The 21,786-nt window shown below is 59.6% G+C and overlaps 2 protein-coding genes across 3 annotated transcripts; one reads left to right on the forward strand and one right to left on the reverse strand.

Moving 5' to 3' along the window:
• Positions 1-220: 220 nt before the first annotated feature.
• Positions 221-6,440, reverse strand: TMEM59L (transmembrane protein 59 like). Its single transcript, XM_074350391.1, has 8 exons — positions 5,088-6,440; positions 4,011-4,164; positions 3,823-3,926; positions 2,545-2,697; positions 1,844-1,946; positions 1,355-1,472; positions 1,138-1,255; positions 221-888 (listed from the first exon to the last, which is right to left on the reverse strand). Exons 1-8 carry the CDS (start codon positions 5,256-5,258, stop codon positions 760-762), a joined length of 1,050 nt encoding a protein of 349 aa, XP_074206492.1. The 5' UTR covers positions 5,259-6,440; the 3' UTR covers positions 221-759.
• Positions 6,441-11,190: 4,750 nt separating this feature from the next.
• Positions 11,191-21,716, forward strand: CRLF1 (cytokine receptor like factor 1). 2 transcript variants are annotated; one of them, XM_074350388.1, is made up of 9 exons: positions 11,191-11,493; positions 16,122-16,403; positions 16,742-16,871; positions 17,039-17,208; positions 18,229-18,386; positions 18,479-18,647; positions 20,578-20,765; positions 20,874-20,921; positions 21,404-21,716. In XM_074350388.1, exons 1-9 carry the CDS (start codon positions 11,382-11,384, stop codon positions 21,422-21,424), a joined length of 1,278 nt encoding a protein of 425 aa, XP_074206489.1. In that variant the 5' UTR covers positions 11,191-11,381; the 3' UTR covers positions 21,425-21,716. The 2 variants fall into 2 exon arrangements, with proteins under 2 accessions (XP_074206489.1, XP_074206491.1); XM_074350390.1 differs by having other exon boundaries at positions 11,196-11,493; positions 20,879-20,921.
• Positions 21,717-21,786: the final 70 nt, after the last annotated feature.

The raw sequence follows: 21,786 nt of genomic DNA on the forward strand, positions 1-21,786 counted from the left end.
TGGCACAAGTCACTTCTCCAGAGACTCCCCCGGTTAGGAGAGTGATGTGGGCTGGGTAGCAGAGAGACTGTCCTTCCAGATGGCACCTGTTTTGCACCACTCAAGCCTCAGGGAGTTCCCAGGGCCTTCCCCCATCTCAGAAAGGGCCTGGTGGGCAGGGGTCACGGTCATGCTCAGGCCACTCCCCAAGGGGCAAACGAAAAGACCAACAGAAGCAGGCTCAGTCCCAGACGTTTTTTTATATACAGGGTTTATTCCTCCCGACCCCCGTGCTGCAACTCCAGGCTCATCCACACCCCCAGCATGAAGCTACCCACCACCTCCTGCCTCCAGGCATCCTCTAGTCCTGTCCTCTCATGGGGCTAGATCTCCACAGGTGGGGCGGGGAGAAAAGGGAAAGCCCTAGCACAAGGCAGCTCCCCTGCGGCCTCAGACCCCCAGAGAGGGGAGAGAGGAGGAAGCAGATAGGCAGCACAGAACTGGGGTTCCAATTCTCAAGAAGCTATACAATAGAAGACAAAAGTAACGATAGAAGACAAAAGTAATGCTCTGGGGGAAGGGGGCAGAGAGAACTAAGGCCAGACCCTGCACCCTCAGCAGGGCCATGGGAACCCCAGGATCCAGGGAGTGGGGGCAGGGCTGGGGAGAGAAGAATTTAGGGGAGGAGGAGCCCAAGGATGGTTCTGCCCTGGCCTGGACTCCTAGGCAAAGGGCAAGTGAGGCAGAGAAGCCCCAGTCCTTGGCAATGGAGCCCCAGGCCTACAGCTTGGTCAGGTCCAGCTTCAGCTTGTAGGGTGGGGGGCTATCCCCAAAGGCGTGCGATGGGGGAGGGTACAGGGGCCAGTCTGGCTCTACCATAAAGCCCTTGTGCTGCTCCAGAGTCAGGGGCTGCAGGAGGAGGAAGAGAGGGAGGGTGGTCTATGAGTCCCCGAGCTGGGGATCCCGCCCTGATCTCAGGTCCCCTCTACTAAGGGTGGGTGTTGTTTCCACCTTTTCGTAAAGGAGTAAAGAAACTTGCCTAACATCACTCAGCAAGTCAGGGGTCCCTGCCTCCTTGGAAGGGGGTGGCCCTACCCAGAATATGGAGCTGTTCTCCTGCCACCCCTCCACCTGGCCCTGCCCAATGGCCCCGCCCACCTGAAACTTGAGGTGCTGGCCGGGTGCGGTCACCAGAGTAGAGCAGCTCAGCCACAGCATCACCAGCACAGAGAGGAAGAGACAGCAGGCCAGGATCCAGCGAGGAAGCCCCGAGCGCCTGCCCCACCCAGCAGGCACGTTCAGTGGCCCTAGTGGGGTGAGAGAGACCCTCCTCTCTGGCCCCACCCCACCCCACCCCCAGGGTTCTGCCACCCACCGGGACATGCAACTGAGGAAGTCGTTGTCCTGCAGCTCATCAGACTCCACCTTGGCCTTGCTGCTGGTCTTGACTCGAATTTTGGCCTTTCTGACCTTGTCCAAAGGGCCTACAGGGTCTGAGAGAACAGGTCACCTCTCAGCAGTCTCCAGGCCTTTGCCAAGAGGTGAAAGCAGCCATGGAGAGGAGAAAAAAGGCCAAGACCTGGGGCAATGGGGCATGGAGTCCTGGAATAGATCAGAACCCTGACAGATGTACCATGGACCCCTGAGAGATGGACCAAAGAATCCTGAGAGATGAACTATGGAACCCAGAGAGATGGACCATGGAACCCAGAGAGATGGACCATGGAACCCTGGGACATGGACCATGGAACCCCAGGAGTTTAGAGATGGAAATCCCAATCCTTGAGAGTTCATTTGCCAGGAAGAGCCCTTGTGGCAGTGGAGCCACCTGTGGAAGGAACACTGGTCTAGGCTTGGACCTTACCAACATGCACCTCCAAGGCCTCAGGGTGGGATCCCCGCCAGGTCACCTCCACTCGCTGCAGATGGGCCCCCTCGTGCCCCAGGCTCTCTACCACAGGCTGGGTCTGGGCCAGGAACAAGACAGCACAGAGAAGCCCTTTAGAAAGGCACCATCTTAGCCCTAGGAGACACCTCTCTGTGCCCTGTGTGGACTATATTGTCCCATGGCCCGCTGGCACCTAGTTCCACTGGGGACAAAGAGGATACCCTCTGTGGGGCTGTGGGCTGTGATGTCAGGGGTGCTGTTGCCTGCTATTGTGGGCCCTTGATTTGTCTTGACCCCATCCTCCAGCTCCTGAAGTAGGAACCTGATTAAGGGCAAGCCAATAGAATTACAGGGATTGGCTGAGAGGCCATCACATGACCCAGCCAGGGCCAATAGGAGTACATCTCAGTTTAGTTAATACCTCAGACAGGTTGTAGTCTAGAGCCTCAGGCATCCACCCTGCTGTGAGGATGGAAGCACTTGCCTGGGAATGAGGCTACCCCAAAGGACAGCAGAGTCAAGGGATGGAGTGAGACACTCTACCCCTAGATCCAGCTGTGCCTGAAGCTTGCCTACCTGTGGACTTTGCATCCCATGAGTCAAGAACCAATGCATCCCACCTTTATACCCTGACCACCCAACCAGTACTCTGGTGTGGCCTCTGCCAGATCCCTCACCTGGAACACCACCACCTTCCCATTGTCAGTCTGCAGGTAGTATGTCCAAGTGGAGGAGACGAAGCCCTGGGCCGAGTTGACAAGGTCATTGCAGAGGGTGGAAAACAAGTCCAGGAGCGAGAGGGCCCCACTCGGAGCTTCCAGGACCTTTCTCTGCCAAGGGGAGGCCCAAGGCACAGAAATGTCACCAATGTAGGGCATTAACCAGTGGGAGGGGAGGTGGGAGAATTCACTGTGATCAAAATTCACTAAGCGGTTTGGGGCAACATGGCTTCATACAATGCACACAGGGCTGTGTGCCATTGGGAAAGTGGATCGCCCTCTCTGAGCCCTAAGATTGGGATGATTCTCTTCCCTCATAGGGTTGCATGAGATTTCAATTAGACAATGGCACAGGTGCCTAATTTGCAGTTGCCACTATTATTAAAAATGTAGTCATCATTATTATTCTTATTTTGATAGTTTCAGGAGAGAACTTTGAGCAGGCAGGAATGATAGTGCACTGAACTTTGATGAACAGTGAAGGCCTAGAGGAGATGGAGGAAAATGAGTGAAGAGAGGAAAGGGCTTTCTAGGGAAGCCCAACGTATAGGTTTCTGGCTGTAATGATGATGATGAATGATTTTCTGTGCCTCAGTTTCCCCAGTGCAGCGTTGTCTAGACTCACTCATGGATTATCATAAGTGAGCAATTTTTTCCCTGGGGTGAGGAGAGGGGTGTTATGTGTGTGCTTGGGAGGCTGCTTCTCCCTGAACCTCCATTCTGAGCCCCCAGCCCCCTCACGACAATGGCCCCCAACATGTTCCTCACAAGGAATGTGCTTAGGCCAGTAACTGGCATGGAGGTCAGCTCTGGTGGCACTGAAGATGAGTGAGGTGAAGGGTGGCCACAAGCCCTGGTGGCAGTGATTTTAAATCCCACTTCTGCACAACCCTAACTGTGTGACCTTGGGCAGTAGCTGTGTGGGCATGAAACAGGGGTGGCACGGTCTCAGGTGCCTCAGGGTGGCATGAGAAATTTGGGGCAGGCTGGACCAGGATACATGCTTGATAAATAGTGTAAAGGGTGGCTGTGTTGGGGGAGATGGGGGGTGGTGCAGAGGGAGTATTTCCCAGTCACAGAGATACAGTTGAGGCTTGAGATGTGATATGGCTTAATCAAGGACACCCAGTAAGCTTGGAATGGAATGGAGAGCCTGGGAGACTCTGGGTATGAGTGCAGATTGGGGCAGGTAGAGGGCGGGGATGGGCCTGGGGCCACAGGTGGTAAGGCGCCCACCTTCTGCTCCGACTCCGGCTCAGGCTCTGGCTCTGGGTTCTGGCTCCAGCAGCCCTCGCTGCAGGCCTGCTGCTCAGTCGCCTTCACATAGGCCTCCACACAGGCTGCAGGGGACAGGAGGGAGTGACTTGGGGACAGCCCTTCCCAGGCCACCTCTCCCCACCCTGGCCCACCCAGCCAGCCCTCACCTGCTTCACACTCAGCCTGGGTGGCATTGGGCTTGGAGCTCCTGGCAACAAATCGGCAGATGGAGAAGAGGCGGCAGCCTCGCTCGCAAGCGCTGATCAGGACGGCCCTGTCATGCGCATTCAGAGACTCAGTGGGGTAATTCTCCAGCTCCTCCTGGAAGCAGAGGTGTAGGGTTCAGGCCAGGGGAGGAGCAGGAGGAAGTCAGCATCCGAAGCCCTCAGGGGAGGAGGTTCAAGATTTGGTTTCCCGCCAGGTCTAGGGAGGTTGGGAGGAGGTTGATGAGGAGGCTAAAAATATTAGTAGGAGCTCTTAGCTCTGAGGAGGTGGGGGGTGTTTATACCACAGATAAACAATGGAGGTCACTGGGTTTGGGTAATGGTTGGAAAACTGAGGAAGATGAAGGGAAGTACCCCCACCGCAAGACTCCAGGGAAGAAGGGGGAGGTTGAGTGGGGTTCTCAGGCCTGAAGAAGGAGGAGGGGCTCAGAGGAGGAGTTTTTGTCATCATTCAGGCCTGAGAAGATTGGGATCTGACTGGGGTGGGGGGCAGTAAGGCTATCAGTAGGGGCTAGTAGCTCTGAGGGGGCTAGGGAGGAGGGTGTGGAAGGTGCTTGGGTGGAGGGGGAGGAGAAGGGGACTGTCAGGCCTGAGGGAGGTGGGGGTTGGGCTCCCCAAAGGTCCTTGCGCAGCAGAGTGAAGCCAGAGCCCATGAGGTGGCATCAGGAGCCTCAGTCCCCTCCCTGCCCCAGGCTTGTAGGAACTCCCCCAGCCCCGCATTCATCGGAAGGACCCTCATCTTCAAATCCTCATCGGAGGGACCCCACAGCCCCTCCCCCGCAGAAGGAACATCCTCATCCCCATCGGAGGGACCCCGGTCCCCTGCCCTTGCTCCTGTCAAAGGAACTCCAGCCCTTCCCCCACCAAAGGTTCCCACCCCCATTGGAGAATCCTCCTTCCCTGACCCCTTCCCTCTCCGAGGAATCCCTGTCTCTACTCTCAGTGGAGGAAATTGCATCCTCAACCCCTCCCCCATCGGAGAGATCTCGGGTCCTCTAGCTGGCGCTGCATACGCTTCACCTGAGGGGGCTGCGGTCTAGGGTAGCGGTCTCGGCACCGCAGCTGGCAGCTCTGCGTGTCCCCAAGCTGCGGGGCGAAGGGGTCTCGGGCAGGCGGCGCGGGGGTGGCGGGCGGAGGCTGCAGCAGCAGCAGCAGCAGCAGCAAGAGCGGCATCAGCGTGACGGAAGCCATGGCCAGGCCAGGCGCGAGGGGCGCGAGGGACTCCGGCTCCTGGCAGGCGCGGAGGATGCGGCGGCGGCGGGGACCAGGTCGCTGACGTCACCCGAGCGAGGCAGCCTGGGAAGTGGGGGTGGGGGATGCGGAGAACGGGCGGGGAGTGGCGCTGCCGCACCGTCGGGGTGCAGGCGGGGCGAGGCAGGTGGATCGTGGCTCCTGCCATCTGTCCCACCTCCTTCGTATCCATGGAGGAGGAAATCTCAGTCATCTCTAGGGGCCAAAAGCAGAGTGGTAGGATAGAGGAGAGATCTATTTGCCAGGGGGATCAGGGAAGGCCTCCTAGAGGCGACGTTCGAGCTGGCCCCGCGAGGAGGACAATCGAGGCAGAGGAAACAGCAAGGGCCTTAGGCGGGGACGAGCTTGTTGGAAAAGGAAGTAGGAGGGTGGTGGGCAGGCTGGAGCCCAGCCAGAGAGTGGAGATGGAGGGTCGTGAGGGTCGCAGGGCTGGATTAGAGAAGGCCTTGGGAAGGTCTGTGGCATCATCTCCTTTGATATCCAAATCAGAAGGATGGTAACTTGAGGGCAGTTTGCCTCCTTTAGGAAGCCCTCTGGGACCCTCCAGAGTTCCCCCACGCTCTCCTCACTCTGACCAAGCCCTGATCCACAGACCTGGGGTATCTGGACCCTTCTCCCCAGACTGGGGGTCCCTCAGCCTGAGGCTGAGTGGGAGGGACACAGGTGCTGATGGGGCGATGGAGTACTGCTAAAATTTCTAAATCCTGTGGGAAAACTTGGGGGCAAACAGGGGCACTTCTGGCTTCCATAACTGCTTCACTCTAGGGTGACAGTGTAGCCCCATGAATCTTGGGTTAGGAGGTCCCCTAGTTTCCTCTCCGGCAGGCATGGGAGTGGCGGCGCTCCTCTAAGCCTGTGTCCTCTGCAAAAATGATCCCCCACTCCCTGGGGTTCCCCGCGCAGGTGCCTGCCGCTTGCACTTCTTCCATCCATGCTCCGTGCTCCGCCCCCGCAGACGAGGCGGCAGCCACTTGGGGTCCGCCGGTCAGAGGGCGCCGCAGGTTCTGGCCAAAGAAGAGGGGACGAGGAGGGGGAGTCTAGCGCGCCCCCTCCCCCGGCAGGCCGCCGCGCTTTCATCTCCGCGGCCTCGGCCAGCCCCCACGTGGCTTAATCAGGCGCGGCTGTGCCTGGCGGACCCTGAACATCTGGATCCTCGCGCGGCCCCTCCCCCGCCCCGCCCCGCCCCTCCCGGGCTAGGCCGCCGCGACCCTGCAGCGGGGGCCTCCAGCCTGTGGTTTGCGCGAGAGCCAAGGAACCCCGCGTCTAACCCACCGGGCGCCAGACCTGCGCTTTGGGAAACAGCCGTTGGTTATGACCAATACTGTCCCCCATTTCACAGGTGGGAAACTTAGTACCCAGGACTCCTCTGCAGAGCCAGGATTCAAGCCCACACATGTCAATTCCAGAGATCCGCGCGCTGAAGCCTTCCACAATTAATTTTCTTCATTCATTCCAAACAAAACAGTTCCCAAGTATTTTCTTATAACAACGTTACAAGGAAGTAGTGGTAGCCCTTGTCCAATTTACAGATGAAGAAACTGAGGCTTAGGGTGGCAAAGGGCGTCGGCCCAGGTGACAAGCAAGAGAAGCAAAAAGAGGTGAGCAGAACCCTGCCAAGACTGGGAGGTGGGACGTCAGGGGAATCAGGCGCCTCTTAAAGCTCAACAGGGAAGGAAGGACACCCGCACCCTTTTAAAAGCGGAAGGGGAAACTGAGGCCAGAGGACTTGGGATACTGGCCTAGGTCGCCAGGGAGAAGGAGTGAGAAGGTTTGATCTCCTGCCACCCACCCCCCTTTCCGCTCCAAGAGGCCGCCTGGAGCGGGAGCGGAAGGAGGACTTGACCCCGGCCCCCCAGGTGAGCCCCCGCGCCCCTCCTGCCATTCCCGAGGGATCAGGTCCAGGTGAGGGGCGGGCGGGCCGGCGGGCGGCCAGGGTCGGGTTTCAGGAAATCCGCCGACATTCCTTCGGGGCTTAAGAGGGAAAGTTGACTCGGCGCCGCCCCTAGCCCCCCCTCTACTTCCTACCCCCCGGGGCGGCCCGGCTGGGGCTGCAGGCGGGGGGCGCTGCGGCCCGCCTGGGCGTGAATCAGAGGCGGGCCGGGCGTCCGGGAAGCCGCGGCCGAGGTCAGGGCGGGCATCGGACAAGCGCCCTTTGTCCCTTGCCGCTCTCGCCGCGACCCCGCTGACCCCCACCCCCAAGCCGGGTACAGGCTGGGGAGCAGGCTAGGCACCATGGCGCCGCCGTTTGCTGACAGTGGCGGGGAAAGGGGCACAGTTGTTACCCCCAACATGGCTGGCGCCTCCTGGAACCCAGACATCCAAGGTTCTCCAGGGTGCAGAGGGGCATGGAACTCTCCATGACCCGGTGATCACTGGCCCTGACCTGGACATAGGCAACTTTGCATTCCTGAAGTTCCCCCTCCGATGCCTATGGGGACCAGATTTTTAATATACAGACTGCACAAAGCCTGGGATCCAGGCAACCCAGCTCCCCAGGCTCAACCTCCAGGATGGAAATGATAAAGCCCCTTCTTCTGCATACAGATCCTGAACCTAGGTTCTGCTGCCCCAAGCCCATGTCCAGACCAGCCCATCTCTATTCTCGCTTCCTCAGAACACTGGCCTGCAATAAAAGTCAGCTAATCCCATACGGAGGAGCCCTGACAATGGGGGTCTCAGCATAAGAGGGGCAGCTCTGTGCCCTTCTCATCCCTTGTGGGACCCCTTGTGGGACCCTGTTACCACTGCCCCCTCCCTGTACCCACTCAATGCCCTGAAATTATGCAAGGAGCTGGGCTGGAGGGTCTCCCCCAACATAATCCTTAGGTGCAAAGTGTGCAAGACTAAGGAGGAGCTCCTCCTCCAGCCAGTATGGTGCCCTCCCTCCATCTGCCCCCTCAGTACATTCCCAGACACGTTCAAGGACTTGAGTCAATATTTGTCAGAAGTTCCATCAACGCTGGTTCCCCTTCCTGCACAATAGGTGGTGGGACTGAGGAGGAAGGGGTTAAGCCACTGGGAGAACCGAGGGCAGAGAAGGGTGCACCTAGACAACAAATCTCTTTCCTTAAAGTCTATGAAGTAAAGGTCACCCAGAGGGCAGAGGGCATGCTCCAGGGTGGGGCTGGGCAAATGATCCATACCCTTTTACAGGTAAGGACCAGAGAGGGGTGGCTACCAGCTTGGATCACATAGCAAGTCAAGAGACATGAGCCTGGCTGGGACACCACACAGCATGATTCACTGGTACTGAGTTTTCTTGCTACTTGGAGAGACTAAGAATTCTCCATCCTTTCATTTTGCAAGTGTTCATTGAGCTCTTGTGTGGCCCTCACTGGCCCCAGCATGGAGTCCGAATGGCTCATAGGGTGTTCAGTCTAAAGAAAATGTCTCAAGAGAAAGATGATTGGAGAGCTGTGTTACAAACAGTTTAAAAAGGAAGGGAAAGAAGGGTGTCTGGAAAGGGTGGGAGGCCCCCTCTGAGAACGCTTGACCTGTGACCTGATGGAAGAGAAGGTGCTAACGGGGAAGGTTTGGGGGAACTGCATCCCTGCAGAGGGAACAGCAAATGTGCAAAGACCTTGTGATAATAACAACCCTAGTGTGTTTGGGGAAACGGGGCTGCAGCAACTGGAGCGGAGTGAGGGAGAGGAAGGAAGAGGATGAAGAGAGTGGAGAAAAGGAGAGGGGAGAGGGCAGGGCAGAGAAGATCCTCTTTCTTCTTTCATCTGTGCAGCTGTGCAGACGAGGGCAGGAGGGTTTACCAGGGAAGCCCAAGAGGAGGCTGGCTGGCATTGCAGAAGAAGATGGTGGGCCCTGGACCAGAATAGAGTAGGGAAAAGGGGTCAGAATCTCAGAATGGGGATGTATTTTGGAATCAGAGCCAAGAGTATTTGCTGATGGATTGGACGTGAGGGAGGGAGAGAGTTGTCAAGCGCACCTCCAGGTCTAGGTGGATGCAGGAGCATCTGGGTGGATGGGGGAGACTGGGGAATGACTAGGGGAGGAGCAGACACTGGGGGGTGGGGGTGGATATCAAAATTTTGCTCCAGAAGCCTAAAGTCCTTCAGGAGGGAGTCAAATGTTGCAGGGCAGAGGTGGCATATATCCTGGAAACACCGTTTCAGCCAAGAACTGCCATCTCCATTTAACTCTCTGGACCACCTAGCAGAAGGGACTATGGCCCCATTTTTCAGAGGTGACAGACTGAGGCTCCAAAGGACCATGCCCACAGTGCCAGGTGCTATGCTAAGTGTTTAGACAGTGTAGCCTTCTCTTACATTGTAACTTTCCACAGAAACCCTTAGGCTGGCTAGGAGTCGTACACTGCGTAGGGAGGAAACTAAGGCAAAGAAGCCGGTTTGCTCCAGTAAACGTCAGTGCACCATGCCGGGGCTGCTGTGCTCTCTCCCTCACAAACCCATCCGAAGTCCAGAAGGGTGGGGGCGAGGGACGCACCGAGGACTCTATCTTTCAGTCCTCTTTTCTGACAGCCTGAGGTCTGAGTTGGGTATCCAAGTTGGAGGAGGGTGGTAGAGGGCAGCCTTGAGCAAACAGGATGAGAACTCCTGAGCCCCCCTCAGACACTTTTACCCCCTTGGTTGGTTAAGGACCTAGAAGGCGGGTCCAGGCCTCTAAGGGAACCCCTTGGAAGAGGGAGTTAGAGCCCTTCCCCTCTGAGGGCACTCGGCTGGGGGCGGGGCTGCGACTCAAACCGCGGGGTTGGAGGCGGCCCCGGAACTCTCATTTCAGGCTCCCCCTCCACCCGCGCCTTGGAGGCCAGGAGCCCTTTTTATCTTGAGCGCCCCGAGTCGGGTGGGGACCGAGAGGAGGGGGATGAGGCGCCCGGGCCGGGAGGGGTCCCAAAACCCAAGCAGTGGCCAAAAATAATAACTCGGAGAAGGATCCTTGTGCAAAAAAAAAAGACAAAGTATGCTTCGCTCGGGGCAGCCGGCATTACCTGGAGCCGGCGGGCGGCGGCCGCCCGAGCGATTACTCACTGCGTGGCGCACCCCACCCGCGGGCCGCTGAGCGGATTTTTCCGTGGGGGGGTGTCTCAGCGAGTCGAGGGGGTGCCTCCTTTCTGCTCTCCTCCTGGGAATCTCTCCTGCCCCGCATACACAACCCGCGCAGGCTCCCGTCCCCTGGGGCCCATTTTCCCTGTCTGCCCACGCAGGAACTCTCTCCTGAGGCCCCCGGGTGCCCCCAAGGAACCTCAGTTCCGTCCCGCTCGAGGGGGACAGCTGAGCCAGGGCGAAGTCCGGGGACTCTGTGCCTTGCAGCTCTTTCTCCGTCTTCCCCTGCAAAGCCTCCGGCCGAGGCTGCGCGCGGAGGACCAGAAGAGGCGGGATGAAGTGGGAGGGGGAGCGCTGAGCCGAGACCGGTGGGACCCGCGCGCCGATGGCGTGGGGCAAGAGGGTCGATTTTTAGGCCCCCGGGGAGGAAAAGGGGCTGGAGATGGGAGCAGGCGGGGCTCAGGGACCGCTTAGTCGGGGGGGCGGGGCCAGAGTTGGGGTGGGGGTCCAGGCAGAGGATGAGAGGGAGACTGGCCAGGGCTGGGGGCCTCAGGGGACGCTGAAGGGGCACAAGGCTGAGCGCAGGGTGCAGGGAAGTGGACAAGGGTATGGAAACGCAATTGGGGGCGCCAGGTCCCAGATTGGGGGTGGGGAGCCTGGAGCTGGCGGGGTTGGAAAGGGAGGTCCCAGGTCTGTAAGGATTGAGTGAGGGGTTTGGGGCCGCGGGACAGGGCGCGTGCGGTGCGCGGCGGGGCGGAGGCCGGACGGGTGGGGCCCGCGGTGCCCGCGGGCGGGCAGGCGGTGGGGAGGCCGGTGCGGGGCCCGCCGCCCCCCCCGGAGCCGCGCCGGGGGCGGGGCCGGGCGGGGCCAGCGGCGCATTAGCGCCTTGTCAATTCGGCTGCTCAGACTTGCTCCGGCCTCCACGCCCGCGCCCAGCGACGTGCGGGCTGCTTGGCCCGCGCCCTCCCGCGCCCGGCCTCTGTCCCGCGTCCAGCGCCGCCACCGCCGCAGCCGCCGTCTGCCGCGCGCCCCCGGCAGCGCCGGCCCCATGCCCGCCGGCAGCCCGGGCCCCGCCGCCCAATCCGCGCGGCGGCCGCCGCCGCTGCTGCCCCTACTGCTGTTCTGCGTCCTCGGGGCGCCGCAAGCGGGATCAGGAGCCGGTAAGTACCCGGCACCCTGCTTTCCCCTTCCCGCCTGGGCCGATAGCGTGCGCCCCGGGGGCAGCCGCGGGGGGAGGGGGCTCGGGCGCCACCTGGACGGCCGGGGAACAAAGGAAGGCGCCCCCGGCGCGGCCCTCGGGGCGCCCTCACCTGTGGGGCGCACGCCGCCGCAATCCCCTGGCCGGAGGGTCCGGCGTCCGCTACCGAGGCCTTCTTACCTGGGCTGCCTTGCCGCGGACGCCCGGCTCGGCCCCCTAGGGGTCGAGGGGCTGCGGCCTGGGACCCTCTGCACGCCGAGACCCGGCGGGCGCACGCGACAGCGTTGGCTGACTCGGAGACGCGGAGACCGCCGGTCACTGCTCCCGGGCGGGGGCGCACGCTGTAGGCGCGCTGGGTGCCGTCCCTGAGCAGGGGGGCCCCCCTGGGTGGAGGGATGAGCCCCATGAGGAAGGCGGGGCGGGAGGGGGCCGCTCTGGCCTCCTGGCGCGCGGCCCGGGGTCCCCGGGGACGCGCCTCTCCGCGGGCCGGCGCCGCCGCCCTTTCCCGGCGGGACCCCGCGCGCTGGGGTCCGCGGAGTCCCCGCCACCGGCGGCGCTCAGAACCGTTCCCGGACACACTGCGCAGGGCTGGGAGACTAGCGAGAGAAATCTTTGTGAGAGAGTGGGTTAGAGTGAGCGGGAGCGGGAGCCGGCAAGTCTGGGCACCGTGGGCCCAGCCCCGGGGCGGGGGGGCAGCCCCCGGGAACCCACAGCTCTCACAGGCCGAGACCCCCCACCCTGTTGGCAGCTCCTGGCCTCCGGCACTCTCTGGCCCCCCACTGATGCACAGCCCCGCCAGGACACTGTCTCCACATCCAGACCCACTCTGGGACACGCCCAGAGACACACAAAGACTCACACTGGCTTGTGGCCCGTCACCCTCACCCTCAGATGCGCGCACACTGCATCCCAGATGCACATTCGCACACCATCGGGGCGCACACACATTCCATCCCTGACACACACACATTCATGGTCACACATTCATGCCGAGGAGGAGGCAACACAGGGCACATACGCAGGCACTGCCTCCCCTGGATGTTCACAATTACTCCATGTACCCCATCCAGGTGCATAAGTTGACTGTGGTGGGCACATACTGCCTTCCAGGTGGACCCACACTGTACAGAACTATTTGCAGTCTTCCTGCGGTATTCCTCCAGAAAGGACACTGTCCAGTGTCCCAGGGGCACTTGCTGACAGTCTAGCATGTCCAAAGCTCCTGGGCAGGTGAGAGGCTGCCCAGGCCCTCCTTGGGTTCCTGACAGCTCTTCCAGGAGGTGGGCAGCACCTGTGAGTGCCAGCTTTAGTGGCAGGCTTTTTTTCCCAGCCAGCAGAGTAGCAGGCAAAGGTGGCTGCGGTGCGGGGATGGGGTGGGGAGGGCAGTGCAGATTGTTGTGTGTGTGTTTTTTCCTTTAAGGGGGAAGAAATTAAATAAAAGATTCTCACACCTCGACAATATGTTTCTACTTACGGTGTGTCTTAGCACCTGACCAGCAGGCGGGTAGGTCGTAAAGTGTCTGCAGGTACCAGCGGGACAGGAGATGGAGACCCCTGTGGGGACCCCAGGATGGGGGCCACCCTCCTGCCTTGCTTGCAGAGAATCTCACACTTTTCCCTTTTAAAACACATGGTGTTCCTTTTTAATAACGGCAGTGGCTCCAGATTGGGAAGGGGGGAAGGAAAAACTTTTAAAGGCCCCAGCTCTGCGGGAAAGGCAGGGAGGCAGGGGAGGGAGGCGGGCTGTCCAAAAGTCTAGCCCAGGGATCTGCTTAGGGGAGCCTTCTAGGAGGCCCCCCAAACCAGGCTAAGAGCCCCCCCCCACCTAAGTGGGCTGTTCCCAGATGCTTTGCCTGGGCTGGAATGTGTGCATCCCGGGTCCCAAATGCCTTGGCTTATTGTTTGGGGAGGTTTGGAGGGAGTGCACCAGGCAGCAGGGACCCCAGAGCTGGGAGAGGCCCTAATCCCAATAGTTCCTAGGCTCTGCAGTGTACTGGGCCCCTTGGACATCGTGAGCTCATCTCATTAATCTCTCCAGCAGGTAGAACATATCCCCCCCCCCATTTTATGGAGGAGGAAACTGAGAACAGGGGAGGGGAAGTCAATTGCCCAGGTACTCCAGCTGAGATTGGCACCCACATCCCAGGAAGAGAAGGCCTCCCTCTGACCTTTCCTGCTGGAGCTTGGGGTGGGGGACTGGCCTGTCCAGGCCCGCCTGGCCTTGCCCTCTCCTCCTGTCCCCCGCCCAGCCCCGGGAGGGCAGCTGCAGCTGCTGGCAGGCAGGCCACATCAGCCCAGGCCAGGTGGGTGTGGCAGAGGGGCAGTGCACCCCGCAGCCAGGACCCCCCCTAGAGAGCCCCTTTCCCGGCCAGGCCATGGTGGGGGGCGGTTACAGGAGGGGCATGACCCACCCCCAGAGGGTTAAGAGTGGGCTGGGGTCTGGGCAGGCCTGGCCGTGCCTCCTACCCTGCTGGGGGGGCCCAGGCAGGAAGCGGTGGGTGGGCCGGGGCAGAGACGCTGGCACGCCCGAGTTCATGCCGAAGGAATTCCGAATTAGCGGGCGGCTGGCTGCCTGGGACCTCCGGGGCGGCCCCCTGGCCCCCCGCCCCCGGCCGCCCCCGCCTCCTCAGCTCTGGCCCGCTCAGACGGCTCCTTCGCACGGACGCTGAGACCTCCGGCGAGCCCTGGGCCAAGCCCCAAACGCAACTGCGATCCCAGGCTCCAGCAAGACATGGCCCTCAAGCCAAGTTTGCCCCGGAAAATTGTCAGGGCCGGCCCCAGGAACTGTGTCCACCCCACCTCATCCATCCGGAACAGTGAGGGCCAGCACAGGGCAACCGCTGGCATTCAGGGGCCTCCCAGGGGACCATGATCACCCTGCCCTTGGCTGCCAGGGAAGCTGGGCTCCCATTGCACCCCTGCAGTCCCTTCTTATAGCTGCCTAGCAATCTTTTTGAAATACAAATTCCTTCCCTGCTCAGAATCCTGGAATAACTCCTCTCTGCAGGTCTGGCCCCTGCTGATCTCCCAGACCTCATTCCCTACCACCCCTGCCCCAGGATCTTTGCACTTGCTGCTCCCACCACCTGGGCACTCTCTTATTCTCTTCTATAAATTTTCATAGCTGTTTTTTCACTTTATTCATATATCAGCTCAAATGCCACCTCACCAGACAGGCCTCCTGGCCTGTTTAACTGCCCACCACTGATTCATGCTTTATTTTCTCCCTTATTTATTCTTAGATATTTATTTGTTCTTTGTTCTGCTGCTCTCTTTGATTCAAGGCCCACAAGGGCATGAATTTTGGGTATCTGGTCACCATTGTGCCCTCAGGTCCTGGCACAATGTAAGTTCTCCTTGAATGAATGAATGGATGAGTGAACAAATGAGTGAATGAGTCCTCACAACCACTCTTGGTGGAGGGAGGGGTCCCCTCCCAGGGGCTGAGAGAAGTAAAAGAACTGGGCCAACCTCCACAGTGAGCTGGAGTCATTGGAACCCAGGGCAGCCAGGCTTAAAGGTCTTGTCATTAAGGCAGTATTTTTACTTCTCTCAAACAACCCCATGTAGCTGATACTATGATGCCCACTTCCCAGATAGGGAGATGAGACTCAGAGGGGCATCCAGGGCTTGAACCATGCATCCCCTCCCCATTCTCTGTGCCTTGGTTTCCCCTTGGATAAAAACGGGTTACTCTCAAGTTCTAATCTTCAGGAGAAGCCATGAACTGCCCCAGCAGCAGGCAGGTGGAAAGACATCAACCTTGAAATCCCAGAGGCACCTGTGCCCAGCACCCAATTCACACACAACCCAGTTTAGGAAGTTATTTCACAACTGATCTTCACAATTGCCCTGAAGACGAAGAGCTTTCCTGTTCCCATTTTGCAGATTAAGAAAACTGAGTTGAGGGAAAGCACGGTGATGGTGTCAGTCCTCCTGGATGGGAGCGCTTGCTACAGCCACCTTCAGTTCCAGTGGCAGCACAGAGCAGAACTTGGGAGACTGACAAATCCGGGTTCACATAGTGTGCCCCTCTTCTATTTGATGAACTTCAAGAAGAGACTTGATCTCTCAGAGTCTTGTTTCTTTCATCCATAAAATGAGCTGGATTCTAGTAGGGGTCAGGGTATCCTTTTTTAGAAGTGCCTTCCGCCAACAGAGACATCTACTATGTGTGAGGTTCTGGGGGTATCAGAGAAAGAACTCACAATCTGTTATTTCTAACTGAAAAAAAAAAAAGGCATAATGTAGTGTTTGTCAGAAGTATGTGGAAGGCAGGAATTACTTGGATCTGAGTGGGTACTTATGCCCAAGATTTGAAACCAAGTCAGTAAGGAAGTCAGTAAGGAAGTGACTGGGAAGGACCTGAGTTGTTGAATCAGACAGTTCTGGGGCTGAATCTCAGCTTTACCACCAACCTGGGGCTGGTCATTTGACCTAATTGATCCTCAAGTCTCCCTCTCTGTAAAATGGGTGGCAGTAATAAACAGCTCCTTTGCAGGACTGCCATGAGTCTTAAAGGTCCTAGGATGGTGGAAGGTTCCAGGTAGCCCCATCCCAGGCCTGACAGGTACTCCTTTCTGACCCTAGACACGGCTGTCATCAGTCCCCAGGACCCCACGCTCCTCATCGGCTCCTCCCTGCAGGCCACGTGCTCTGTGCACGGGGACACACCAGGGGCCACCGCCGAGGGCCTCTACTGGACCCTCAACGGGCGCCGCCTGCCCCCTGAGCTCTCCCGAATGCTCAATGCCTCCACTCTGGCCCTTGCCCTGGCCAACCTCAACGGATCCAGGCAGCAGTCGGGGGACAACCTTGTGTGCCACGCCCGTGACGGCAGCATCCTGGCCGGCTCCTGCCTCTATGTTGGCCGTAAGTGGGCTCCCAGGACACCCACGGGTAGCTCTTGGGTGCATCATCTCCCTCTGGAGAGAGGCATGAATCATGGGCCCTCCGATCAGCGAGCCACTGAACAGTGGGCTCGCTGGCACAAGTTGAGAGGTATGGGCCTCTAGGGTGGGGATGAGAGCCTGGAGACTGCCCCCCCCAACACACACCAACCTCAAGAGAGCCATGCAGGTGGTCCTGCCAACATCTGCTCTGTCCACCCTCCTTCCACTCCAAGGTGGGGGCCCCGGCTGGCAGCCAGCAACTCCTCCATCTGTCCACGGCTGGTCCAGACCCTCAGCCCCTGCACCCCACTTCCCCAGTGCCCCCAGAGAAACCCTTCAACATCAGCTGCTGGTCCAAGAACATGAAGGACCTGACATGCCGCTGGACGCCGGGGGCCCACGGGGAAACCTTCCTCCACACCAACTACTCCCTCAAGTATAAGCTGAGGTTGGTAGTGGCCCTTGGGTGACATGTATTCCAGGTGGGCTGTGTGGCCTTGGCCAAGCCTGCCTTCTCTGAGCCCTGGGGTCCTCTCTGCATTCCAGGGGTGATGTGGGGAGGTGTGGGAGCCCAAAGGGACCCTTAGGTGTCCTCCTTCTCTTCTGCCCCTGCAGGTGGTATGGGCAGGACAACACATGTGAGGAGTACCACACAGTGGGACCTCACTCTTGCCACATCCCTAAGGACCTGGCTCTCTTCACACCCTACGAGATCTGGGTAGAGGCCACCAACCGGCTGGGCTCAGCCCGCTCTGATGTGCTCACACTGGACATCCTGGATGTGGGTGAGCCCCCTGACCAGGCCAGCCTGGCCCACCTGGGATCCTGCCACCCTCCCCCCAACACACACCATCCTCAAGCCCCAGCCCAGCCAGGGCTGCAGCTCAGCTGAGGTAGGACCCTGCCGTTTGGGATGAGGAGGAGCCAGGCATCCACCCATCGGTCCCCAGCCCCCTGAAGCAGCCAGGATACCCCGACTCTGTGGAGAACACCTGGCCTGGTTGCCTCCCCCTCGGCAGCCCAGGTGTGCGGGAGGGGGCCCCTGGGATCTGGGAGGGGGCGCCCAGGTCGGGAGGCGCCCCAGGAAGCAGCAGCCTGGAGCTGGGGGGGAATGCGGGAGGGAGGCAGGAAATGGATGATCTGCGAGCAGAATTGGGCCTAATCTAATTAGGGTGTTTCTCAGCCCCAAGCAGGCCTGTGACTTAACCCTTTCGGCCCCTCACCAAGGCCTCAGGGGAAGAAACCAGCCCTCTCTGCTGCCCTATGGGCTCCCAGAAGGATCCTCAGAAGGCTTGTAGTTACTCCCTCCTCCAGCCCAAGTCCCACTTTCCTTCCTTAAGTCCTGAGGCTGCAAGGGCATGTTCTAAGCCTCAGTTATCCCTTTGCACCCAGGAGAGCCGTCATACCAAGGACCTCTGTAAAGTAGGAAGGAGCTGGAGGTGGGCAGTGGCGGTTCAGGGGAGCGTCTCAGGGATCTGGCAGCCTGAGGGGCCCCCTGGCCTCTTGGGCATAATAATAATAATATCACCGTCCAGGCAGTGTCAGCTTTTTACATAGTTCCCCGAAGATAGGATTATGTTTCTCCTGTCATAGATAATAATGGTGATAACAGCTAACATTAATTGAGTGCTGCTAGGTGTTGAGTGTTTCCCGAATATTATCTAATGTAATCCATCCTGAAGGGGGGAGGGGGGAGAACGATGGCAGGTGCCATCTAAGCCACGTGCCCTGGGTATTTGGACCCAGACAGGGGCCAGCCGGGTCCAAAGAGAGCCCAGTGACTGAGCGCCGCCTCACCCCCCTAGTGACCACCGACCCCCCGCCGGACGTGCATGTGAGCCGTGTAGGGGGCCTGGAGGACCAGCTGAGTGTGCGCTGGGTTTCACCGCCTGCCCTCAAGGACTTCCTCTTCCAAGCCAAGTATCAGATCCGCTACCGAGTAGAGGACAGCGTGGATTGGAAGGTGCCTGCCCCCACCCAGCTGCGCTCCCCCTCTCCCTCTCCCCCCCCCCCCCCGCCGCCGCCAGCGCCTCTGACCCTGCCCTGGCTGCCCAGGTGGTGGATGACGTGAGCAACCAGACCTCCTGCCGCCTGGCGGGCCTTAAGCCCGGCACCGTCTACTTCGTGCAAGTGCGCTGCAACCCCTTTGGTATCTACGGCTCCAAGAAGGCAGGGATCTGGAGCGAGTGGAGCCACCCCACCGCTGCCTCCACTCCCCGCAGCGGTGAGCACTCCAACAGGGCTAGGTGGTCCCGGAACCAGCCACAAACCAGTCTCAAACCAGCCTGGGCCTCCGTTCCTTTGTTTCCGCCAAGAGAGCAGAGGTCTCAAACTCGTGAACCCTGGAGCCACATGTGGCCCCTGGATCTATTTTCTTGGCCTGTCATTTGAAAAAAAAATTTTGACCTACTCGCAGACATTTAAAAACAGTATGTTTTCACACAAATAGTCTAGATTTCCTAGAAAAATTGTCTAGAAAATGTAACAGGACGCAGCCTGTTCCTCTATGCCTCCATCAGCAAAGGCTCCCCCTTAAGTCAGTGGTGGAGGGGGTTAGCATCCCTACCTGGCTGGTTTCCCTCACATGTACCCTTTCCCTAGCCCCTAAGGGCAAGTGAGTTTGAGACCCCTGCTTCTAAGGCCGATCGGCTGCCAACTCTATGACTGTTTTCTATTCCTCTTTTTATTCAAGGTAGGGGAATGGGATGATCAGAGACCTAGGTCTGATTCCCTTTGGGGTCTGAGGTTTATCTAAGCCCATGGGCCTCCCTCCTCTTCTTTGAGAAATGGTATGAAACCTTACTTGGACATCTGGCCTCAACTTCCCCATCTGGAAAGTGGGGGTGATAGTCATGCCTGCTTCAGGCTATCGTGAGGGTTGGATGAGCTAACCCCAAAGAAAGTGCCCTCATGCTGGGTGTCACCCCCGTGTTTGCAAGAAATAGCTACTGAGGTTCCCATCCCCTGCTCCCCATACCCAAAGGAGGCCCCCTTTTCTCAGATAAGGGCACTGAGGCTCTGAGACAGTCAGCCAGCCCCCAAGGTCACACAGAGATCTGAATTCAGTCCCAAAGAAGTCCAGGCTCATGCTCCTGGGATGCTGGGGAAACCAAGGCCCAGAGAGGATCCCAGAGTCAGGGAGTGGCAACAGGGCTCCAGCCAGTTCCCCTCTCCCCAGCCCCCATCCCGGGCCCCTCCAGGTTCAGGGGTGGGCGGGAGCTAGCACAGCCGGGAGGGGCCTGAGCCTTGGCCCCTGCTCGTGCCCAGCACCTGCGATTCTTGCACGGGAGCCAGCAGGCGGCTGCGTCCACTGGGGAGGCTGGGGAGGCCAGGGGAGGCCGGTAGGGGCGGTGGGGGCCGGGGCTGTGCCAGGGCCTGTCAGCGGGTCCCCAGCATTATTTATGACGTGAGGCCGATGTCCTTATCCGCCGGTCTGCTCAGGCTGCTCAGGGCTGGCTGCGGCCGGCGGCTGGACCTACAGGCTGGCCTCCCACCTGGCCCTCCTGGCCCACTCCCCATCTAAGCGGCTCATATTCTCAGGCCTGTCCTGGGGACCGTCCCCTCCCCTCCAAGTCACCTCGGTCTATTTCTTTCATCTGTCACTCTCTTTCCCTGTGTCTGTCTTTTTGCCTTTCTTGGTTTCTGTGTCCCTACATCCCCAGGGTCTCTGTCCCCACCTTCTCCAGCTCTCTATCTCCTGACCCCCTGCATCTCCTTGGCTGTCCCCCATTGTATTCGCTCTCCCTGTGTCTGTCTCTCCTTGTCTCCATCTCTCAGTCTCTGCCTCTCTCTCTCCAGCTCTTTCTCATCAGTGTCTCTCTCTTCCTCTCTCTGCCCCCTGCTCCGTCTGCATCTCATCTCTCTGGCCCTGACTTCTCTCCTCCTCCCTCCCTTCCACTCCACACCTGGCTCAGGCCAAAGGAATCGGGTTCCTGGAGATGTGGAGGAGGATCCCCTTCCTTCCCCTGCCCCTCATCTCCTTGGGGGCGCAGCTGGGCTGCTGTGCTGGACCGTGGGGAGGACTGGGTCCCGGAGAAACAGGGAGGGAGGCGCCCAAGGGGGACGCGGTCTCGCGGCACAAGGGAACCTCCCTCTCCTGCCCGCGCGCGCCCTCTGCCGGGCGCGGTCTGACGCTGCCGCTCCACCCCTGTCAGAGCGCCCGGGCCCGGGCGGCGGGGCGTGCGAGCCGCGGGGCAGCGAGCCGAGCTCGGGGCCGGTGCGGCGCGAGCTCAAGCAGTTCCTGGGCTGGCTCAAGAAGCACGCGTACTGTTCGAACCTCAGCTTCCGCCTCTACGACCAGTGGCGAGCCTGGATGCAGAAGTCACATAAGACCCGCAACCAGGTAGGAAGGAGGGACCCCTGGGAGAGGGGTGGATGGGTGGGGCCACGGGGGTAAACTGGCTGAGGAGGTAAGTCCGCAGCCCCCAGTCACTGCCTCCTTCCTTCCAAGCACAGGACGAGGGGATCCTGCCCTCGGGCAGAAGGGGCGCGGCGAGAGGTAAGGAGGCCCAGATGGGTGGGCAGGGTAGGAGACAAGGGCCCCTCCTAGGTGGCCACAGGTTGTGGGCACCGCCCCCCCAGCCCTAAAGTTCTTCCTCTGTCTCATTTATCAGCATTTATCTAACACCTACTATGTGCCTGGCCCTGTGGCCTTTGGCCTGAGAACATCTGACCCCTTTAAAATGTCCAAGGAGGAATGTCGTCCTCAGGAATTAATACTCATACTCACCCAGTTAGTATGTATGAGCGCCTACTGCATACTGGCCCTGTGCCAAGTGTGCTACCTGCGGGACACCCTATGGGATGAATATTCTTACTTCTCAGATGGGAAAACCGGTGCCCAGAGAGGGCCAACAGCCTAATAGGGCCACCCAGCTCAAAGTGATAGGGCCAGGACCTGAACTGGAGCCTTCTCAATTGTTCTGTGGTGTTAGGTCGTTCCAGGCTCCTTGCTAAGCCTGGCTTCCCCTCTGCCTGCAGGTCCTGCCAGATAAGCTCTAGAGGCTGGGGCTGCCCTCCCTGCTGCATGGAGACGCAGGGGCCACACCCAGACTGGGGGCCACCTCTGTACCCTCACCTCAGGGTGCTCCAGCCCTCTCAGCAATTGGAGCGAGCACTCTGAGCTCTGAGGGCCACACCAGCTCTGGCCTCCATGTGAGGTGCACCCCAGTGGAGGGTGTGTGTGTGAGGGTGGGCCGCCTTGCAGAACACCTGCCAGGGCTGGGGGTGAAGAAGGCCATCCCCTACCCAGGGCCCCCTCCAGTCTTTTTAAATAAACAAGCTATTTAGCTGCCCTGATTGTGAAGGTGAGTGTGGGGCTAGACTGGCCTGGGATAGGGGCTGTGGGGTTTCAGGGGAGACAT

This window comes from Camelus bactrianus, chromosome 22 (genome assembly GCF_048773025.1).
Source record: "Camelus bactrianus isolate YW-2024 breed Bactrian camel chromosome 22, ASM4877302v1, whole genome shotgun sequence".
Lineage (NCBI taxonomy): Eukaryota > Metazoa > Chordata > Mammalia > Artiodactyla > Camelidae > Camelus > Camelus bactrianus.

Coding starts and splice junctions, on each gene's coding strand:
- TMEM59L (XM_074350391.1), bottom strand. CDS start 5,258: ATGGCTTCCGTCACGCTGATGCCGCTCTTGCTGCTGCTGCTGCTGCTG. Junction 4,165..5,087: donor CTAGACCGCAGCCCCCTCAG/GTGAAGCGTATG, acceptor CTCTGCTTCCAG/GAGGAGCTGGAGAATTACCC. Junction 1,947..2,544: donor GGAAGGTGGTGGTGTTCCAG/GTGAGGGATCTG, acceptor TTCCTGGCCCAG/ACCCAGCCTGTGGTAGAGAG.
- CRLF1 (XM_074350388.1), top strand. CDS start 11,382: ATGCCCGCCGGCAGCCCGGGCCCCGCCGCCCAATCCGCGCGGCGGCCG. Junction 18,648..20,577: donor TGCCTCCACTCCCCGCAGCG/GTGAGCACTCCA, acceptor CACCCCTGTCAG/AGCGCCCGGGCCCGGGCGGC. Junction 20,922..21,403: donor CAGAAGGGGCGCGGCGAGAG/GTAAGGAGGCCC, acceptor CTCTGCCTGCAG/GTCCTGCCAGATAAGCTCTA.